This window comes from Lissotriton vulgaris, chromosome 5, assembly GCF_964263255.1.
Source record: "Lissotriton vulgaris chromosome 5, aLisVul1.2, whole genome shotgun sequence".
NCBI classification, from domain to species: domain Eukaryota; kingdom Metazoa; phylum Chordata; class Amphibia; order Caudata; family Salamandridae; genus Lissotriton; species Lissotriton vulgaris.
Genome location: NC_141693.1, coordinates 193664993 through 193687223, shown reverse-complemented (window position 1 = coordinate 193687223; position 22231 = coordinate 193664993). Strand labels below are relative to the sequence as shown.

The 22231-nt window shown below is 46.7% G+C and overlaps 1 protein-coding gene across 1 annotated transcript in view; it reads left to right on the top strand.

Annotated features, from left to right (window-relative positions):
* LOC147710456 (ficolin-2-like) overlaps positions 1 to 22231 on the top strand; it is a 386065-nt gene that overhangs the window by 147719 nt on the left and 216115 nt on the right. The window contains exon 2 of the mRNA XM_086921143.1: positions 5605 to 5718. Coding sequence (XP_086777269.1) covers positions 5605 to 5718 — 114 coding nt within the window. The remainder of the gene's footprint in view (positions 1 to 5604; positions 5719 to 22231) is intronic.

The following is a 22231-nucleotide window of genomic DNA, read 5'->3' as shown; positions in this document are numbered from 1 at the left end:
TAGAATTGACTCTGTATTACATAAATCAAGGCTGAATTCCCTACCTTCCATAGTGTAGGTGGAAAGCTGAATTCAAGTTGTGAACCCTGCTGTCCGCAGAGTACATTTATGGCAGTAGTGCACAGAAACATCGACGAATGCTTTTTTGTCACATACGTTAACAAAATCTGATGACACAGTAGAATTGTCTCTGCCTTAAATAAATTGAGAATGAATTCAATGTTGTCTGTAGTGCATATCCGCTTCTGGTATCAAGTGGTGAACTCTGTTGGTCGCAGTGTACATTTGAAGGCAGTACAGACTTTGAGAAATGTTTTTTGTGGCATCCATTAACAAAATTGTCTCTGCCTTACATAAATCAAGGCTAACTTGAATGCTGTCCGTAGTATAGATTGAAAACTGAATTCAAGTTGTGAACCCTGCTGTCCGCAGTGTAGACTGAATGTGGTTGTTGACACAGCCATGGACAAATGCTTTTTGTCAGTTATTTAAACAAAATGTGAAGACATATTGTAGAATTGTCTCTGCATTAAATAAATGAAGGCTGAATTTCCTACTGTTCAAACTTTAACAAAATATGAGGACATAGTACAATTGTCTGCTTTAAATAAATCAAGACTGAATTAAATGTTTTCTGTAGTGCTGATGCGCAACTTGTATCAAGTTGTCAATTCTACTGACCGCAGTGTAGATTGAAGGCAGTACTCAGCACAGATACTGACAAAAAATTTAGATCCAAAGTGGAATTCAAGTTGTAAACCCTGCTGTCCGCAGTGTAGATCGAAGACAGTAGTCGATACAGACATAAGTCTGAGGTGCTGTGGCGCTGAGTTCGGAATGGGCCAGTATCGAGGAGACACGTGGTCATGGCAGCACCAACGTGGCAAGGTGCAGACCTTCGCTGTGGCGCAGTCTCTTATCTTTGCAGAAGTGAACCACGCCCAAGGCGTAGCCTAATTATTTATAGTCTTACGTTGACGTTGTGTACATTGGACTAGCCTACTCTGCTTCTGTTTCACAGGGGGGTAAACACAGCTACATGACCGAAATATTCACCAGTGTCTGAGATAATATGATTGCGTCCACTATTCAGTACACTACAAGTATCAATGGTATATCTACACACAGAAATTTTTTGTTTTGTATACTGAATTGTGTATAGTATTTCACTGGTAGTCTTAGCGTTGTGTACATTATTGTTGATGTTCAAGTTCTTTCCTTCTGTTGTCCTGTTTTGCGCTGCTTCTGGAGGAGGGGTCCGGGGGGGGGGTGGTGGTGGTTTTGCTGAGTATTGTGATTTTGTTGGGTGTCGGAAGTGTATAATTAGAACCTCTATCACATATTGCTCTTTAAACATGGGTGTGCGTTGGATGTAATTCACGCAGTACATATTCGACGTTCTTACAGTAGTTAAATGTTGATGTTAATTTGTTAGTGGTAAGTGTAACTATTGCCTGATGTTTTAGGTAGCATTGCAGATTTGGTTTCTTGTTGTAAATATGGGGAAGTGGTCAACATTATAAATAGGAATTGTCATTTAAAAAACCTTTGAAATTCACTGAAAAAAATCATAGGTTTCAGGCAAGTTATAGTTAGGAATTATCATTTAAAAAACCTTTGAAATTCAATAAAAAAACATAGGTTTCAAGCAGGTTATAGTTAGTAATTATCATTAAAAAACCTTTGAAATTCACTGAAAAAACCATAGGTTTCAAGCAGGTTATAGTTAGGAATGATCATTTAAAAAACCTTAGAAATTAATTGAAAAAAACATAGGTTTTAGGGGTGTTATAGTTAGCTGGACATTTCACTCATACAAAACCATTGAAATTCCTCCGTTATAGTTAGTTGTACTAACTGTAACTCTCGCGCCCGCAATCCACTGGTGATGATGTCACATTTTACATCATTCATGACATGGTCAGTGACATCACTGATGACATCACTGATGACATCATCCACGTGACAATCAGATACACTTCATCATACACTACTATAACCTTTCATCACTTACTGTAAAAAACAGAGTACCATATTTGAATCGATTGACACAGCAATACAAGTATCTAAAACCCCACTCAGTAATTCCTAGATCTATACACACATCTAATCAATTTCCTATAGGTTCACTCATACATGTTGTCAATGCTCAATAGAACACTATCAAATATACTTATACACTTATATTAACATTACACACCAGCACACATCCTTTTCAGTTATGCAGTCATCCTACTCACTTTTGCAAACAATGTACCTTATTTACATTTACTCAGCTACCTACTTATACAAATATCACTTCATTTATTCATATAAATAGTAACTCATACTTACTGTGTTATGAAATCACTACTACAAGTATACAATTATCTATACAGTCTCTCATGCAATCAATGAGTTTTATGTACAGTTATTTATATACAACAACTGTCACATACACTGTCTTTTATTTTTTCTACTTTGTTGGACATGCACCATTGAGAAATGTTTTTGCTCATCACCACACACATAAAGATATTCACTCACCCAAACAAGTATTATAGTATGTAATCTTAACATGAGGTTAAGACTACATCAACATTTAAATACTGTAAGAACGTTGAATATGTACTAAATTAACTATTCACATATCTTTGGGCAGTCACAGATCCCCCACCGATGCACACACACATTCACTCTCCATTGCAAATAATCAGTTAACTAATCAATAACTAATATAGACTTTCACGTAGCTACTAACCAACTGGAGCAGCAGCTTACACAACACCTGACAAAGTAATACAGATATTCACACAGTTTAGTCACTATCCAATATATTTAGTGAGACACTATAAATTAGTCAAGTAAACAGTCAATCACACTGCTACTAAATCCTCCATCAAGATAGGTTTATATCCACTGATTCTTAAATGCAGATTGCTATATATAAATATACCACATATTTTAATAACAAACCAAACCACATTCACTGGATGATGTCATCAGTGATGTCATTTGAGATGTCATCAGTGATAGCGTGCAAGCGTGCCTGTGTCAGCGCAGGACAGAAAATTGTGCACCAGCGCAGGGAGAGCAAAGAGGTCCTTCATATCCTTGTAGATATGACACATCCCTGTGCTTTGAAAGTGCCACAGTATGGTGCAGCCAAAGGGCTTCAGGTGCTGCGCTGCAGCACTTTCTTGTAAACGAGGCCCGTATAAGGTCCTAAGGCAAGATCTATTGGCTTGTTTTCTTAGGTATTTGGTAGACTGGAGGTAAGAAGTCTGCAGAGAATAGTGTTGGTCAAGAGGTGGAGCAAGCTAGATTCAAATTAAGTGGCCTGAATGAAGGTAAGGCATTATAGAAATCTTCAATCCACAACCTTTTCTAATTTCTCACAGCAGTGGAGGAGAAGGATATTTTAGCAATACCTTTATGTTTAGCAAAATGGAGGGTAAAGAGTAGTATTTGAAATCACAAATCGCAAAGGGGTATGCAACTGCCATACAATGCCAACACAATACTATACAATCTATACCAGACTTTGCAGACTCAGTTCTTTAGTCTCATCCTGCTCTCAATTATCTCAATCAACTTTGCCAATATTTACTTTTTAACAAATTTGTGTGAAACATTTACATGTTTTTATCTAACCATTGCCTTTTTTTGTAACCTATGACTTTGACCTAGCTCTACAAGGTGTGCTTCCCGTCCACACATGACATGGCTGCACTTGGTTCAATGAATCTACAAGAAGGTTCAATGCATCCATGACGGGTATTTTAGGCCCTTCTCAATGTATTATTTAAATAAAGTTATTGCTTTTACCCAAAAGCAATAACTTTATTTAAATAAAATAATTAAACAAAGGGATTAGGGACACTGTGATAACAGTAACAGACCTAAAACGTTATTCACAATATCACACACCCACTTTACCAAGAAGAATGAACACTTTAAAGTAAAGAGTATTTATTACTACAACAATAATCTGTTTCTCAGAACATATAAAACAACTACACAGAAGAGTATAAAAACAGCACAAATGTACGTTATAAATTATGAGATTAAAATGAACATTTCTAACATGGTTAAAATGTCATCTAGGACCTAACCCCCTAACTTCTACTTCTATGCGCTACACTAAAATAGCATGGAAGGCCAAGCAACTTGCAGTCTAGAGTGTCTAAGGGAGAAGAGATGCAACTGCATATCTTGTTGACAGCAAAAGCTGCCTTTGTGAGTGGCGGCTTGAAGCTGGTGTTCCCTGCGAGAGGCAAACACACGCTGCGGTCTTCCTCTGGGACTCAGCTTTATCGGCTTCAGGCAAGATGCAGCATGTACGAAGTGCAAAGTGAGCTGGCAGAAGTGGAGACCTTTTCTGGCAGAATCTTGTGCAATAATCTGGGTGACAAGTGGTCAAGTGGTAGTCCTTATATACTAAATCTGATATAGATTATGTTCATCAAGGTGTCTGGTTTAGACGTTTCCTGATGAAGATATGTTCAATGAATGGATTTCAAATCAGAATTCAGTATTTCGGCTAAATGTCTGTATTTGTTCTTATTTAACCTTGGCATGGTGAAAATTTGACAATTGCCCCTGACGAATGTCACATCAAGTGCTGTCTCTATGTCATTAATCGAATGACTTAATGCTTTCACAGTTCTAAGAAAGATAAGGTTAGCTGACATATGTGTCTAATGGCAGACATAAGATTGATTCCGCAAAAATCAGTGAATATGGTGACTTCCATTGTCTAAGAATGAGAAGATGGCGATCTCCATTACCTAAGAGGGAGTCAGGGCTTACATAAAATGGAGTGGGACCGTGGGGGCTTTAAGTCGCTTTGCTGTCGCAGCATCTTCATGATTGCCAGGAGTGGAGAACCGCCGTAAATCATTTTTCCCACCCCACAAAGACCACTATTCAGCCACCTCTTTTAGAGAAAGTAGAACAGCTAAATGAATGCCCGTGGAGCCTCTGCTGGCTCCACAGGCTTTCAGTCAACCACTTGGACCCATCTGATCCACGACAATGCCCTTAGCTTGCCTGTAATATGAGGTCAGTCTACAGGCCTGCATATCTTTCCTTCCTGGGTCCTCCATGTTAGGCATAGTGGTACCAGCGAGAGAAAACAAATAATGGCCACCACATGCAGGGAGAAAACTCTCTGCTCATCATGCCCAATACCTTTTTTGTTTTTACAAACAAACTTCCAAAGATTGGTGAACGAGCTAAAAACATGGCACCATCTTGGCATTTCGGGAACAATGTACCTTATCAGCAGGATACTCGCTTCAGAAATAAACCACTGTTGAGGTGGACAACTGAATAGGGCTGGAGGCCCGACACATGGTGAGGCAGGTGATGCCTCTGCCACCTCAAAGGCCCAACAAATTTAGAGGCCATTGCCAGGGTTTACATGACTCACTTACTATGCTCACAAATGCTCAGCCAAATCATAACTAATATTGCTGTAGTGTCTTGCTCAAGTACAAAGATGCCGTCTACTTGACATCTGTTTATGACAGAGCCCCTACTGCTGCCACTAGTGTAAGTATGGCTATATTGTGTCCTCTCCCATTCTTGTCTAAGCCTAATTTTAGCTTTCCTTTTTCACAGAGGTGCAGATTATTGGTCTCCATGGAAATGAGAAGCTTGCCATCCTACGAGGGTGCCCTGGGAGCACAGGAGCAGCAGGACCTAAAGGAGATCCTGGAGCCCCAGGAACAAAAGGTAAATTCTGAAATGGGAAGTAACAGGCCCTTGATATCTGGGTGAGTCATGCCATTACAAATGGAGTAGATTCTCAAAGGTTTGCTACAACATACCTTGATGGTCTGAAAAAAGGCAAATACGATCACTAGACATCTCTCATTTAGGGTCATAAACCAATGAAAGCCCCTCCAAGTTGGGCCTCAGGTTCTACAATCAGCAAATCAGATCCACTGAGTGATAAGCAGTGAACAAAAGCATTGTAACTATCACAAATAATACCAAAGATACCTTCACCAGTTCGAAGGATGTCACATTAACCACTGCCGGCTCCACAACTGTCATCCCATTTCAGGACCTTCCTCAGTCAGCTCTATCACTGTTTCAGCTACAAGATCAATAACATCTGAAACAATGTCAAGCAGTCTACCATCGTAACTATTCAAACTAACCGCCAGGACCTCTCCCTGACCACCTGGCCCTCCATCACCCTAGTGAAAACCGGAATGACCATGCACTACATCCTCTCAGGAGCACCATCTGTTCACTTCCCACACTGCATTATCGCCAAAAGACTGGACCATAGCCGAACAGCTTTGATTCCGATAATCAGCAACTCCATCAGCACAGCCACTTTCCTGGACACCTGTAAGCAAGCCACCATACACCTCCTGAAGAAATACTCGCAATATCCGAAGATGCTGGCTAACTGCGGACTGATCTGCTTGCTGCCCTACCCTGCCAAAGTGTTGGGGAAAGTCATTAAAAAAAAACAGTTTGACCACCCGAAGAACAACCAACTCCTCAACCAAACCCAATCTGGACTGAGGCCCAACCCAAGCACTGAGACTACCCCCATCGCCAGCACAGATGACATCCGACTGCTCATGGAAAGAGGAGACACAGCTGCTCTCATCCTAATTTATCTGCTGCTTTAGACACCGTCTCTTACCCATTCTCATTAGACTCCTCCAAGAAGCCAGAATATGAGTGCCCACACTCTGCTGTTTAACTCCTATATGACACCACTCGCCAACATCATCTCAACCCAACGACGACACCCAGCTGATCCTCTCCCTCACCAACGACCCCGCCACTGCCAGAGCCAACCTTCACGAAGGGATGAAAGAGGTAGCCGAATGGATGAAGAACAGCCGCCTGAAACTGAACTCGGACAAGACGGAAGTCCTCATCCTGGGATCCTCACCCTCCGCCTGGGACGACTCCTGGTGGCCCCCCGCCCTAGGCAGCGCACCCAAACCAACAGACCACGCACGCAACCTGGGCTTCATCCTGGACTCCTCCCTCACCATGACCAGACAAGTCAACGCCGTTTCCTCGTCGTGCTTCAACATCCTGCGCATGCTACGTAAGATCTTCCGGTGGATCCCCACGAGACCAGGAAGACGGTCACCCAGGCCCTCGTCACCTGCCGTCTGGACTACGGCAACTCCCTCTACGCCGGAACCACCGCCAAACTCCAGAAGAGACTCCAGCGGATCCAGAACGCCTCAGCACGACTCATCCTCGACATCCCCCGTCGCAGCCACATCTCCGGACACCTGAGAGACCTGCACTGGCTCCCGGTCAACAAGAGAATCACCTTCCGACTCCTCACCCACGCACACAAAGCCCTACACAACCAAGGCCCAGGATACCTCAACAGCCGCCTCAACTTCTACGCTCCCAAACACCAGCTTCGATCGACCGGCCACGCCCTCGCCTCCGTCCCCCACATCCGAAGAGCCACCACAGGGGGACGGTCCTTCTCCTACCTTGCCGCCAAGACATGGAACTCCCTCCCGACCCACCTCCGCCTGACCCAGGACCACCTCGCCTTCAGGAAGCAACTCAAGACCTGGCTGTTCGAGCAGTAGCGGACCCCCCTCCCCTAGCGCCTTGAGACCCTCTGGGTGAGTAGCGCGCTATATAAATGCTTTGATTGATTGATTGATTGATTGAACATCATCACCTATGCCGGCAACAGCTAGCTCATCCTTTCCCTCTCCAGCGAAACTTCCAGCACCCGGACCAAGTTCACGTACTGCATGTCCGAAATCGCCAGCTGGATGAAAACCATCTTGCTGAAACTCAACACAAGCAAAACAGAAATGGTACTTTTCAGCAAGCATACCTCTCTATGAAACTGTGTCTGGCGGCCAAAAGCGGTACAAAAGGGGGTGGTGATGGACGGAGCATCTGAATCAATCAAACACTCACACCCAGTCAAAAGATCTGGGTTTAATCCATCACCGTTCTTTAGCCCACTCTGCCAACCCCAGTTCAGACATGACCATATGCAAATCAGTCTGACCCTGTGCCTCATGGGAACAGTCCAGCCCGAACTGCCAAGCCATGTCTTCCCTGGACCGGAAACAAGTTTCCGAGGACCGGTTTCTGGCATTCCAGCCGTCTTCAGCCCGGCTTGCTTGAATCCAGTGGCAAAGTGAGCAAGGGACTCACGTCGGAGAATACCCTGCCACACTTGTGGCGGCCAAAAACAGTACAAAAGGGGGTGGTGATGGACAGAGCATCTGAATCAATCAAACACTCACACCCAGTCAAAAGATCTGGGTTTAATCCATCACCGTACTTTAGCCCACTCTGCCACCCAAGTTCAGACATGGCTATATGCAAATCAGTCTGACCCTGTGCCTCATGGGAACAGTCCAGCCCGAACTGCCAAGCCATGTCTTCCCTGGACCGGAAACAAGCTTCCGAGGACCCGTTTCTGGAATTCCAGCCGTCTTCAGCCCGGCTTGCTTGAATCCAGTGGCAAAGTGAGCAAGGGACTCACATCTGAGCATACCCTGTCACACTTGTGGCGGCCAAAAGCGGTACAAAAAGGGGTGGTGATGGACGGAGCATCTGAATCAATCAAACACTCACACTCAGTCAAAAGATCTGGGTTTAATCCATCACCGTTTTTTATCCCACTCTGCCACCCCAGTTCAGACATGGCCATATGCAAATCAGTCTGACCCTGTGCCTCATGGGAACAGTCCAGCCCGAACTGCCAAGCCATGTCTTCCCTGGACCGGAAACAAGTTTCCGAGGACCGGTTTCTGGCATTCCAGCCGTCTTCAGCCCGGCTTGCTTGAATCCAGTGGCAAAGTGAGCAAGGGACTCACGTCTGAGCATACCCTGCCACACTTGTGGCGGCCAAAAGCAGTACAAAAGGGGTTGGTGATGGACAGAGCATCTGAATCAATCAAACACTCACACCCAGTCAAAAGATCTGGGTTTAATCCATCACTGTTCTTTAGCCCACTCTGCCACCCAAGTTCAGACATGGCTATATGCAAATCAGTCTGACCCTGTGCCTCATGGGAACAGTTCAGCCCGAATTGCCAAGCCATGTCTTCCCTGGACCGGAAACAAGCTTCCGAGGACCGGTTTCTGGCATTCCAGCCGTCTTCAGCCCGGCTTGCTTGAATCCAGTGGCAAAGTGAGCAAGGAACTCACGTCTGAGCATACCCTGCCACACTTGTGGCGGCCAAACGCGGTACAAAAGGGGGTGGTGATGGACGAAGCATCTGAATCAATCAAACACTCACACCCAGTCAAAAGATCTGGGTTTAATCCATCACCGTTCTTTAGCCCACTCTGCCACCCCAGTTCAGACATGGCTATATGCAAATCAGTCTGACCCTGTGCCTCATGGGAACAGTCTAGCCCGAACTGCCAAGCCATGTCTTCCCTGGACCGGAAACAAGCTTCCGAGCACCGGTTTCTGGCATTCCAGCCGTCTTCAGCCCGGCTTGCTTGAATCCAGTGGCAAAGTAAGCAAGGGACTCACGTCTGAGCATACCCTGCCACACTTGTGGCCGCCAAATGCGGTACAAAAGGGGGTGGTGATGGACGAAGCATCTGAATCAATCAAACACTTACACCCAGTCAAAAGATCTGGGTTTAATCCATCACCGTTCTTTAGCCCACTCTGCCACCCCAGTTCAGACATGGCTATATGCAAATCAGTCTGACCCTGTGGCCGGCAAATCATGAACTGATACCCTGTCTGCCCAATAAAGCCAAAAACCTAGGTATAGAGGTGGAAAACCAACTCTCAATGACCAGGCAAGTTAACATGGTTGCTTCCTTCTTTTTCTATGTCCTAAATATCCTCGAAACAAATCTTCAAATGGCTCATGTTCAACACACTCAGAACCATCACCAAGGACTTTATCACGGTCAAACAGGACTACAGTAACACCCTCTATTTGATCATCACTGCTCAACTGACCAGAATACTTCTGGTCATACAAAATATAGAGGCCAGACTCACCTTTAGTCTCCCACTTTGCTCACACATCATCTCTCACCTCAAAGACATCCACTGGCTCCCTGTCTAGACAAGCACACTCTTCAAGCCCATCACACACATGTACAGAGCCCTGAACAATCTAGTTTTACTGCAACAGCCGCATCAATTTTGAAAACCCTGCCAGAACCCTCTGATCAGCCAGCCTCTGGCTCGCACAACCCCAACCATTCACAGAGGCAGCTGTTGTGTCGGGTGATCTACACTCAAAGGGCATCTAACCCTGACTAGGCCTAACACGTGGCCCTAGAATAAACTCAGCCAGACACTGGGAATAAAGTTGCTTGTTCGGTCGGCGCGTCTCTCTCTGAACGCCCTCGCACGTGCTCGACCTCTTTTTATTATAGGGCGGTCACATGACCAACTTGTCCGTCCCTCCGGACCTCGGGCGGACCTTCAGGAACATAACATTCCTCCTAAAACAAGGAAACAAAAAAAAAACAAGAACAAACTGCAAAACCGTAAACATGGTCTGATCATACTCATTGTCTTAATAACATCAGGACCGAAACCTTCAGCGTCTTTCAAAATGCCAGCGCATTTAGTTCAAACATTACGGGCGTATATGTAAATGAGAACAGTCTTACGTAAAGTAGTCCCTCAGCCAGCCGGAGGGGGTGGGGTTGGCACGTAGTTGGCGTTGGGACCCCCGATGAGTCATCAGCTCTGTTCCAGCCTCCACCTCGTGTCTTGGCGCCTCACTGTCGGCCCCCTCCGGATCTGGGGCCTCATCCAGGGCCTCCGTGTCTCCGCCCATTTCCTCACTAGAAACCTGCTGCTCGTCACGTGGCCTGACCTCGGGCTGAGATGTTGATTCACCAGGCGGCAACGTAGTTGCAGTTTCGGTTTCTCTGTCGCCTTGCTGGCGCCTTGGCTCGCTGCTCGAAGGGTGGTAGAGTTTGAAGTGAGACACGTTGCGAGTCACCCTGTCTCGTCCTCGAGTGGCCGTGATGCGGGTGCCCTTCACACCACTGACTCGCCATGGTCGTTTTTCGTAACTGAGTTTGAATTTGCCACCAGTGGCCCGATTCTTGATGAGCACTAGGTCACCTCTTTTGAAGTGGGGGGCCACGGCCCTACGTTTCTTGCTGATCTTGTCACATGCGGAACGTCTCCTCATTTCCACTGTATGTTCATCTATCAGTTCAGGTGCCCACTGGGGGTGATGGGGAATGGAGTCTGTTATTACCCGCCCCAGGAGAAGGTGTGCAGGAGGTACCCCCGTTGTGGAGTGTGGGGTTTGTCGGTAGCTACGAAGGAAAGTGAAAATGGCCATTTCCACTGACTGTCCCTTATCATGCGCAATGCGGATGACCTTGTTTAAAGTTCTCATGAACCTCTCGGCCTCCCCATTGGCTTGAGGCCACCTCGGGGTGATGCGCCTGTGACGGGTTCCTAGGGACGAGAGATATTCCGCAAAGTCTTGACCCTGGAAGGGCGGTCCATTGTCCGTTCTGAGTTCTCTCATGGCTCCATGGGTGGCAATGATTTTCTCGATCTTGGGAATCACACAGTCTGCACTGGTGCCGGTGACGATTTCGACCTCAGGATATTTGGAGTGGTCGTCGATCATCACTAGCGTGTGCCGTCCATCCGGAAGGCTGCCAAAATCCATGCTGACCCTTTCCCAGGGGCCTCGGGGCCTGGGTTCCACAATGATGGGGGCTTCGCGGGGGCTGTCGCCCGTAGTTTGGCAAGCCGTGCAGGTGCGCACCACAGTTTCCACCATATTGTCCATGAGCGGGAACCACACCTTTGTCCGCAGCCGGGCCTTTGTCTTAACCATTCCCTGGTGCCCCACGTGCGCCAGTTGAACTACTCGGCCTGTCAAAGCCGTCGGGATCACCAGGCGATGCCCTCGCAGGAGGCACCCCGCCGCGTCCTCATTCAGTTCAGCCCTCACGTGGTACAGACCGTCCATGATTTTCTGGGCCTCTGGTGTGAGTACCTTCCAGCTCTCCTTGGCTTTCTGCCAGTTAGCCGTCCGGAGCAGATCCTTGGCCCGCTGTATACAGGCATCCTGAGCCGTGGCGCTCACAACCTCTTCCAGGGATATGGGGCGCGGGCATGATCTGGCCACGACCCATCGCACATAGGCCTCCGTCTCTTCAGCTTCGTCCATCTCCTCTGGGGTGGCCGCCCGGGGGTGTCGTGACAGATAATCCGCCGGATTCTTTGCCCCTGGCTGGTACTCGATGGCACAGTTGTACTTTTGCAATTGCAAAATCCACTTTTCAATTCTAGGGGTGGCTTGGATGAAGTACCTGAGAACAGCGACAGCAGCGGCTTGTGGTCCGTCACTACTGTGAAGGGCTTGCCATATACGTACAAGTGGAAGTGCCGGCATCCCCAATGAATCGCGATGGCCTCCTTTTCGATTTGGGAGTACCTTTGTTCTGTGTCCGTGAGGGACCGGCTGGCAAAAGCGACGGGGGCCCAGTCTATCTCGTCTCGGGCTCTCTGCATCAGAACAGCCCCCAATCCCGCCGGTCCGGCATCTACCGCAATGAGAGTGGAATGTCTTGGATCAAAAAATGCCAGCGTGGTGTTGCTGGACAGCGCACTCTTGATATTTTGGAATGCCCTTTCCTGCTCCGTTCCCCAGTTCCATGGTGTGGAGTCTTTGGTTAGATCACGTAGAGGGAGGGTCAGGTTGGCTAGGTCCCTTATGAAGCGACCACAGTAATTCACCATCCCGAGAAAGCTTCGGACTTCCGTGACAGTCGTGGGCGGAGGTGCATCCTTGATGTCCTTGACCTTGTCGGGATCAGGATTGACGCCATCGGCCGAGAATACGTAGCCGAAGAATCCTAGTTTGGTCTGAAGAAACTGGCATTTGTCTCGGTGCAGAGTGAGTCCAGCGCTACGGAGCCTACGGAACACCTGTGCCAAGCGTTGGTTGTGCTCGGGAATTGTCCTTGCGTGCACCATGATGTCGTCACTGACATTGATCACCCCCGGTATGCCAGTAATGAGCTCTTGGATAACATTCTGGAACACCTCGGCAGCACTGGATATCCCGAAGCTCAGCCTGGTGTACCTGCGCAGTCCGATGTGTGTGAAGAACGTCGTAATGTTCCGGGATTCTTTATCCAGCACGAGCTGATGGTACCCCGCCCGGAGATCCAGCTTGGAAAACCACCGGGCCCCGGCCATCTCTCTGATCAGGTCGTCGATCGTAGGGGTGATATGTCGTTCCCTTTTGATGGCCGCATTGGGGAGGCGCATGTCCACACATATCCGGACCGCTCCCGGCTGCTTTGGTTTCCTGGTAACCACGATGGGCGATACCCAGGGGGTGGGTCCGGACACCTTCTCAATGATGCCCGCGGCTTCCAGCTTCTGTAGTTCTTCCTCAACCAGTGGCCTTAAATGAAACGCAACCCGCCGGTGTCGCAGGGCCACCGGTTGAACAGTGGGGTCCACATGCAGGTGAATTTCCCGACCCCTGAAGCGGCCAATCCCTTCAAACAAGTCCGAAAAGTCTGCAATCAGTTGCTGCACCGATTCCTCGTGCACCCCAAATGCAAAAGAGACCACTCCCAAGTCTTCTGCCGTCCGACAACTCAGGAGCATGCCTTGACCTTCCTCCGACACGAAGATGTTGGCACGCGTTATCTTGTCTCCGTGCCGGACTGCTGCTTTAAACTTTCCTCGAATGCGGAGGGGCACGTCCTGGCCGTAGGCAAAAACGGTGACCGGAGTGGAGCGGAGGCTGGGGGGAGTAGCCATGCCTCCGTAGAGGGACGCACTCATGAGATTTATTGAGGCGCCCGTGTCCACAGTTGCCATGATGTCCTGATCAGCTACTTGTATCGCACATTGTGGTAGTGTCCTTGTGCGTCGGGTGGCCATGCCGATCATGTGCACCTTGTGGACGGACCGCTCCTCCTCGTCGTCGTCCATATCACTGTTGCTGGGTCCTCCTTCCGCGCCTTCGGGCTCCGCCACCGTGTGTACTGTCTGGCGGGGCTTGCTAAACTTTTTGGACCGGCACACCTTTTCAAAATGATTCATTTTTCCGCACCCGGAGCATATCTTGCCCCGTGCTGGACATTCTGGTGCCGGGTGTCTCGGGCCTCCACAGTACCCACATGATTGCGCCGAAGCTCCGCCCTGCGGAGTTGTTGTTCGCTTCACCCATTTGGGCTGTGGGCGGACTTGTAGTTTGTTCACCGGTTCCACTTTCATGTTGGCCTGTAGAGCTGCTTCCATCTGGGCTGCCCTGGCCTTGGACAGCTCCTTCGTGCGGCCCAGCGTGAGAATGTCTGGGAGGGGTTTCCCCGACTCCTCCAGAATTCTCTCGCGTAGTTTAGCGGAAGCGCAACCCTGAATAATCTGGCCTCTGATTTCCTCCGTGACATCCTGAAATCCACACGTTAGTGCCAGTTTCTTCAACCGAGAGTGATAGGCGTCCAGCGATTCATCTGGCAGTTGCCGCGCTTGTCTGAAAATGAACCGTTCATAGTCTTGGTTGGCCATGGGTTCAAAATGCGCATTGAGCGCGTTTATGAGCGTGTGGTGGGTTTTGGGAGTTGCTTCCGTAAGGGTGCGGGCGATGGAATGAATGTCCTTGCCACCAAGATGGAGGATCATGGCACGCTTCTGCTCCTTATGGACCTTGGTGGCCTCGAAGAATATGAAGAGCCTGTCCACCCATTCTTTCCACTTCGGTGCGAGAGTGGATGGCGCACCCTCCACCACAAACGGCTCAATGGGCGGAATGTTAGCCATCGCTCTAGACGCCCGGGAGGATGTCCGTGGGCAGCCGGGATATGATCCAGCGGCAGCCGGAGCGCCCGGCCAGTTGTGCCTTGGTGCGGATTACACCCGTGCAGCCCAGTGCGGCGTGGCACCGAGGCGTGGAGGGTCCACAGGGGAAGCACCTCGCGCGACCAATCAGACTCCTGTGCGCCGCAGGAAGATGCGAGCCAGCGCCGCTCACCTGATGAGAGCCAGGGATCAGAGTATTTCCACCAGGCCGGCAGAGCGGGGGGTGTGTGGTGGCAAGGCACGAGCACCGCGGACACGTGGTAGTGCCCGCAGCCGCCTCACCTCAAGAGGGACACACACACGCACCCCGAGCGGGGGATCGATCACCACCCTCGTCGCCAATTGTTGTGTCGGGTGATCTACACTCAAAGGGCATCTAACCCTGACTAGGCCTAACACGTGGCCCTAGAATAAACTCAGCCAGACACTGGGAATAAAGTTGCTTGTTCGGTCGGCGCGTCTCTCTCTGAACGCCCTCGCACGTGCTCGACCTCTTTTTATTATAGGGCGGTCACATGACCAACTTGTCCGTCCCTCCGGACCTCGGGGCAGACCTTCAGGAACATAACAGCAGCGTTCGTGCTTTCCAATACCTCACTACAAAAGCCTGGAATGAGGTCCCCATACACATCAGAGCCACCTCCTCAGAAATGAGTTCCGCAAGAAAATAAAAACAGGGCTCGTTATCAGACCACAGACTTGGCAGGCAAATGTACTTCCTTATCTAAAGCCTGCATACTCGCTTGGGTGAGATACATGCTCTACCAGTAATCATAACATAATACCTGTGGACTAAGGAAAATACCTGCTATCATGAGGGATATCAATACATAGAGAAGGTAAAATGCACTCTGCTATTCTATAAGAAATCTGAAATAATCCTGATAGGAAACGACATCCCCAAACCCCTCAACCAGCTGGGTTGGGATACATTTTGATAAAAAAACTCTCCTTCATACAGGTAGTAAACACACTAGCTGAGAATATCTACAGATTGCTTGCAACCACAGCCTTTGCATGCCAGAAGTGAAGGAATCCCATGGGGACAGGCACACATGCTGTACCTCTGAGTTGTGGTGCTTAGTCAAGCCCGTTATGAATACATGTTGACAAAATGATACAATAACCAAAATACCAAGAGGAGAAAATCCTAGAAAATCTGTGTAAATTGTTTTTATCAGGAAGAACTGTAAGGAATGGTCCATGGTCTAAGCAATGCCGCTCATTTCCTACAGGCCCGATAAGAATGCACTGGCTCTAAAATGAAAGTACTATCCGATGAACATGGCACTGAATTTCCCGCTAGCTGCTCTAAAGAAGGTCCCAACAGATGGAGATTTCGGACTACCAAAGTGAAATAACATGGAGCAGTGGCAAATGCACCATTAGGTGTTGAAAGAGCAAATGAGTAAGCCAATGGAAATCACCCAGGTGACTCATGCTAGAATTACTGAAACTTTTGCCCAGTTGGCAGGTACAGATATATGGAAAGGTTCAGTAAAACTCATACCGCGGCAACACATCAACGTAGGTCAAGTTCCAAGTGGCGCATATTGCAGTATTATCCATGTACTTGTGTTTGGTACCCTCTTGCAACTTGCACTCACCACTTTGCCCCTGTAACACACGGTTTGCTTCCTCTCACATGTTTTTTACCTTTGACACTTGCACAGGTGCCACTTTTGCCTTCGTAATCGTTTGTTCTGGTGCTTGAGTGTCTAACATATATTGCAATATTATACCGCAAATTATAATCTATTTTCTCTTGTAGCCTGCACACTTGTCACTTTTTTCTCCTGTGCACTTTTTACTACCTCATGTATTTTTGGTAGCCCACATTTTTACCTCATGTATTTTGTTTGCTCACAAGTGTCACAACTACCTTGTCTACCTCATGTATTTTTGGTTTCTCACAATTTTTACTACCTCATGTATTCTTGTTTGCTCACAATTATCACTTTACCGTATGTAACGTAACGTATGCCTCTGCAATCTGTTGCTCGTGTAATGTTCTCAGTTTGTATCATTTCTGTTCCTATTGTGAAGCGCTCTGACACCTTCGGGTAAAGTCCGCGCTATATAAAATTGCATAAATAAAATAAATAAATAAATAAAATAAATCAGTGTTTCATATTATGCATCATTCACGGGGGACTACTCCTAATCTGGGAACACTAGCTAGGAATTTAGGATTATTTTCTTGATGCTGGACTGTTTTTTATAACTCACATAGCTAAATTTGCCTCATCTTATTTTCTGGGCTATGCTTCCTGAGAAAATAATTCCTCTTGCTCCCCATTGTAATTAAGACGAACCATCAATTGAGTAATTGTCAGCTCCTGTTTAGATTGTAGGAACAATGTATACATCGGCTCTCCAAATATCTGTTTAATAATCTGTAGTATGTGCATAATTGTGCAGCTCCCTTGTTACTTGGAATACCTTAAAGGATTTCTGTGTCATGCCGTTCTGTATCCCTTGCTTGACTCCCTGTATCCAAAAGAATTGTGTTCAAGAGCTTTTGTGTATGTCATTGTGTTATTAATGGCACTAGTATTCGGCAAACCCATTTGATATCTGCCTCAGCACATGCTTACATTTGCATCACTTGACAGCTGGTCATGTCATTAAAAATGCCTGCATCTGAGTGAGAGCCTTTTTGGCCAAACTGGGAATTCACTTTCTTTCAGCTGCATGCCATGTCTAATACTTCTACTTTCCTTGAGGCCCCTAAAACTTGTTTATTACCCTCAACCATCAATTTATTAGCTTATTTTACCTCATCTATTATCTCAGTGCCAAGTTCTTTTTCGAGGTCACTGTGCGCTCTAGAAATGGTTCTTATTCATTCATGTTGTAGTCCATAAGAAGTCAAACTCCACATCAACAGATGCAGATGAGGGATAGTTTCCTCCAATAAATGAGGTAATGGAGAACAGGACTGACAGAGACACTGGGAGGGCCATCAGAGTAACCACCATCAACTGTGGTAGGAGTCACAATCAGTGCATGTAGGGGGTATATAGCCCTTATTTGACTTTTATCAAAAGCTTCATCGATACCTTGAGCACAAATGGAAACAGAGGGACCAAAAAACAGCAGCCCATTTGGCCACTGGAAAGAGAAAGCAACCTCTATCCAATCTACTGCCAATAGAGTCATGAAAGACATTTAGCAGCACTCTCGGAGAAGGGCATTTGACTTGATTTTAAATTGATCCAGCCAGTCATGGAGCTCTGTGGTGGTGTTTTGTCCCTGGAAATATCTGGATGGAAGGCAAAAGTCGATCTAGGAGGTACAGCCTCAACTCGGTCAATCTGCTTAGCTGACTTTACTTATTGGATTATAAACTGACAAGTAAGGATGGTTCCATGTCCACAGGTTCATACCATGAGCCAAATCCAAATGTGTGTTGTAATATCATGATGATCTTTGGACCAAATAAAAGTCTGTATATGCTGTAAAATGGAAATCTTAATTTCTGAAAAACGCCTTCCATACAGTCATCTAACATGGAACCAGTATAATAATTCATACAGTTCTGCTGAGTGAACCTTAAAGTACTACTAAATCGTTTTACCTTGTACAGTTGTGTAGAAACCACTCCGAATAGAAGGCAACAAAAATGCAGATTTTCTTCAGCAATATTTTGCATGGATCTAATAAGATTGTGTTTTTTCTTTTTAGCTGGACCAACGTGAGGAAATTGATCATAAAAGACTTTTTTCATGAAACATCGTGTAAACTACTCCCTACAGTACAGATAGGGGTGCTGTTACTGACTCTTATCTTGCCGCTTTGACCCTGCTCCTGACCACAAGGATTCCAGGGGAAATAGCTGTCATCTTTCACAGCCCCCGCTTCACGGGTGCCGTTCACGGAATTGTGGGGCAGAGTACTTCGACGTTGGGGGACTGCGAGGCCCAGCAGGCATTGCGCCACACACCTGCTGACTCTTCCCTCAATGGACACGCCCCCTCCTGGCTCTACATCACCGCAGCACGGCCCCCGCTCCACGGGTGCTGTTACTGACTCTTGTTTTGCCACTTTGACCCTGCTCCTGACCACGAGGATTCCAGGGGAAATAGCTGTCACCTTTCACGGCCCCCACTTCGCGGGAGCCATTCACGGAACTGTGGGGCAGAGTACTTCGATGTTGGGGGACTGCGAGGCCCAGCAGGCATAGCGCCACACACCTGCTGCCTCTTCCTTCATTGGACACGCCCCCTCCTGGGAGGTCCTTATAATCCTATCAATTTCCCGCAACGCGGGACGCGCGCGGATGGGCGCCAGGCTAAGCCCTTCTGCTTTACAGCATTCTCCTGTGCGTCAACCCAAGCAGTGCGCCCAGTATTTCCCTCACACCTAAAACCCTGTCCTCTGCCGCCATAAGCCCGGGCAAAGGGCGGGCCATCTGTGGCCGTCCGGGGCTGGAAGAGGCTGGGCAGGGCCACCCCTTTTGGCTTTTGGTTTTAGGATACAATTTCTTCACTGTTTGTTAACCTTGTATAGGAAATATTTCAGATTTTGTTAGATTTACCAAAGAGCTTGGGTGCCTTTGTTATAATGGCTTTACGTTCAGGGAAAAATAGATTGGTAGCTATAAAAATAAACGCTGGGTTAGTCACGGGTACTCTGGATGACTTTTTCACAAGGACTACGAGAATTTTAGAGAAAGAAATAGCTCTTACAGAAAAGCGTTTATCATTAGATATTTTGACGGGTAAGCGATCTTCCTTAGGTGTAATTGGGGTTGCTGTAACTCTGGCTGAACGTAATGAGCTGGACCCTCTGGTAATTACTAGCCCAATCCCATGCATATTAGAGGCTTGTTTAGAAGGTTCTCCTAATGACAATGCACCAAGTCTAATTGCACTTAGTCCACCTTCTAGTGAACTAAGCTGTAGAACTTCTACACCTAACTTACCTATTACCCCCACTCACGCTCACCATCCACAGCAAGTATTAGATCAGGGATTGGATGATGGGAATGTAGCGAGTTCAGTAACTCCTAAAACGGCGAAAAAGAAGAGAGGGGGAGCACAAAGAAAGAGTGGGGATGTTAGGAAAAAGAGGACAAAGAGACAACCTAAAATGCAAAATCCTCGGGTTCCTCTAGAGCCGGTAGTTGAGATTGTAAGCCAAAACCATGTTTTGGATGACAAAATCTTCCCCCAGACCCAAGAGATTTCTAATGATGACCTCCTTACCAAAATGGAAATATTACGAAGGTCATTAATATTGCCTCGGATTAATCGAACAAAGGTAATTATAGAAAAACTGGATAGGCTAGAGATAATTGCTAAAGGGAACACGTCAAAAATTGACTTAGTGATTGAAAGTAGGAATAAGAAGGAGGTTAGAGTTGATTCTCTTACACAATCAGCAAATGCTACTCAAGCAGTAACTTCCGTAATTACTGCTGAACAGAATGCTTCATCTGCCTTAGAGGCTAATGGTGTGGCACAGCGGAAAACTTCAGCACCCAACATAACCAGGATGGCACCCTTGAAAAAGGCTTCCATCCCAAAGCAAGGGCCAACCCAGTCTTTTAGCGCAACACCACAGGGCAGACAACTGATTAAAAAGAGGCCCTTATGTGTAAATCTCCCCCCAGAATCAATCCCTTTCACAGTTATTTTAACAGGGGTACCAGAACTTAGTCCAGACTCCAAGGAATCTGATAGGGAATTAAAAAACAAAGTCATTTTCTGGCTTAGTAGGAATAGAAGATTACCTGGGGGTTCCAGTGCAGAGATCTTAGGCATAAGGAGGGTGTCTTGGCTGGGCCATAGCACTAAGGATCTCGTGGGTGACTGCATAATTGTTAAGCTCAGAGATCCTTGGGCTGTTGAATATATTTGCAGGAAGCCACGGTTTGGTTGTTCAGGCGATATACAATTAATTGGTCTACATTATTTTTACCCCCATTCAAATATTGATCTCCCATCTATGCCAAAGAACCTCATTTGGGCTAGACCATTCGGGATAAATAGACCTGGTGGGGATCCTCAATTTTCAAATTTTTCAAATTTTCCACATTTTTTGCCCGTAAGAAATAGGTTTGAACCCCTTATGGGTTTGGAGGGAGTGGACTGACTCCTAAAGGATTGTATTTTTAATAGAGGGACGGTTGAATATATGGAAAATGTTACTCTATCTAGTTTGACCAAGAAAAGTCAGGATGAAGTAGCAGGTTCTTGGGTAGAGATAGAGATGGTTAGCAATATAACCCGAACCCTTGATGGGCTAAATGTTAAACCGGTCCGGCAGCCCACAGTGGAGAGGAGGATGATGTTGCCCAATTGAATATGGGACCTACAGGTAAAGAAAATGTCAACTCTGTTTTAAATCAGCAGAGTAGAGAAAACTCCAACAATATTAGAAGTATAAACTCCCCTTATGTTGATGTAGCAAGTAATGCTATAGAAACAATAGTTGGTGAGAGTGATATAGTCCAGCTTAATGGAAAAGCACCAGAGGGTAAAGATGGTAATCAGGCTGAGGACAGCTACTTTCGTTTGATCTCCTGGAACATAGCTGGCCTTTGGCGGAGGCTAGAGGATCTGGCGTGGTTAAAATTCATCAAATCTTTTGACATTATCTGCCTCCGGGAGACATGGAGTATAGTGGATCATAGCCTGGATGGTTACCAACTGTTTAATGTTCCTGCTCCTGCTGAGCCTTCACAAGCAGGGAGAGCTAAAGGTGGGCTTGTGATAGCTATCTCTGTAAAGTATAATCTAACACATGTGGTTCGACTGGTGGAATCTCCTTGGTACCAATTACTTATGATCAACAACTTATTTCCAGTACCCCTTCTTCTAATAAATTGGTATTATAAGATATTTGATTCCCATGCATCCTCAGTTATCGAAAAATTACAGGATGAAATTGTTAAGGTTACAAACAGGGGTTTCCCTCTTTTTATTATATGGTTATGTGATTTTAATTGTGTGTTGTGTAAATTCAGTGGGTCTAGAGTGTGTGGACTGGTGGACTCAAGTGACCAGCCTCTGGCTCATTTTACTCACTCGAAACAGGGGGATGCTTTGAATAGTATTGTTATGAATAATGATTTATTTGTCCTGGATATGCCTTGCTTTTCCGGCCCACTGGGTATACCCACCTTCCAGGGTACAGGGGGGTCGAGTGAGTACAATTGATTTTGTTATCGTATCCATGGGTTTGCCCGTCTTGTAAAGGATTTTAAGATTGAGGCGAATCCCGCCAGTGACCACAACCCCCTAATCGTGAGCTTTAACCCTGTCCTTGAGAAAACCCAGACTGCGGAACAGCCGATAAAATATAGTCAAAATCAGGGGGTCACCTTAAGGTGGGACAAGGTAGACGTGAGGCAACTGGAGGTGGATATCTTTAAGAAAAATATGGCAGGGACAGAAATCTGTTTGACGCCTACGTCTGAACCAGACTCTATAA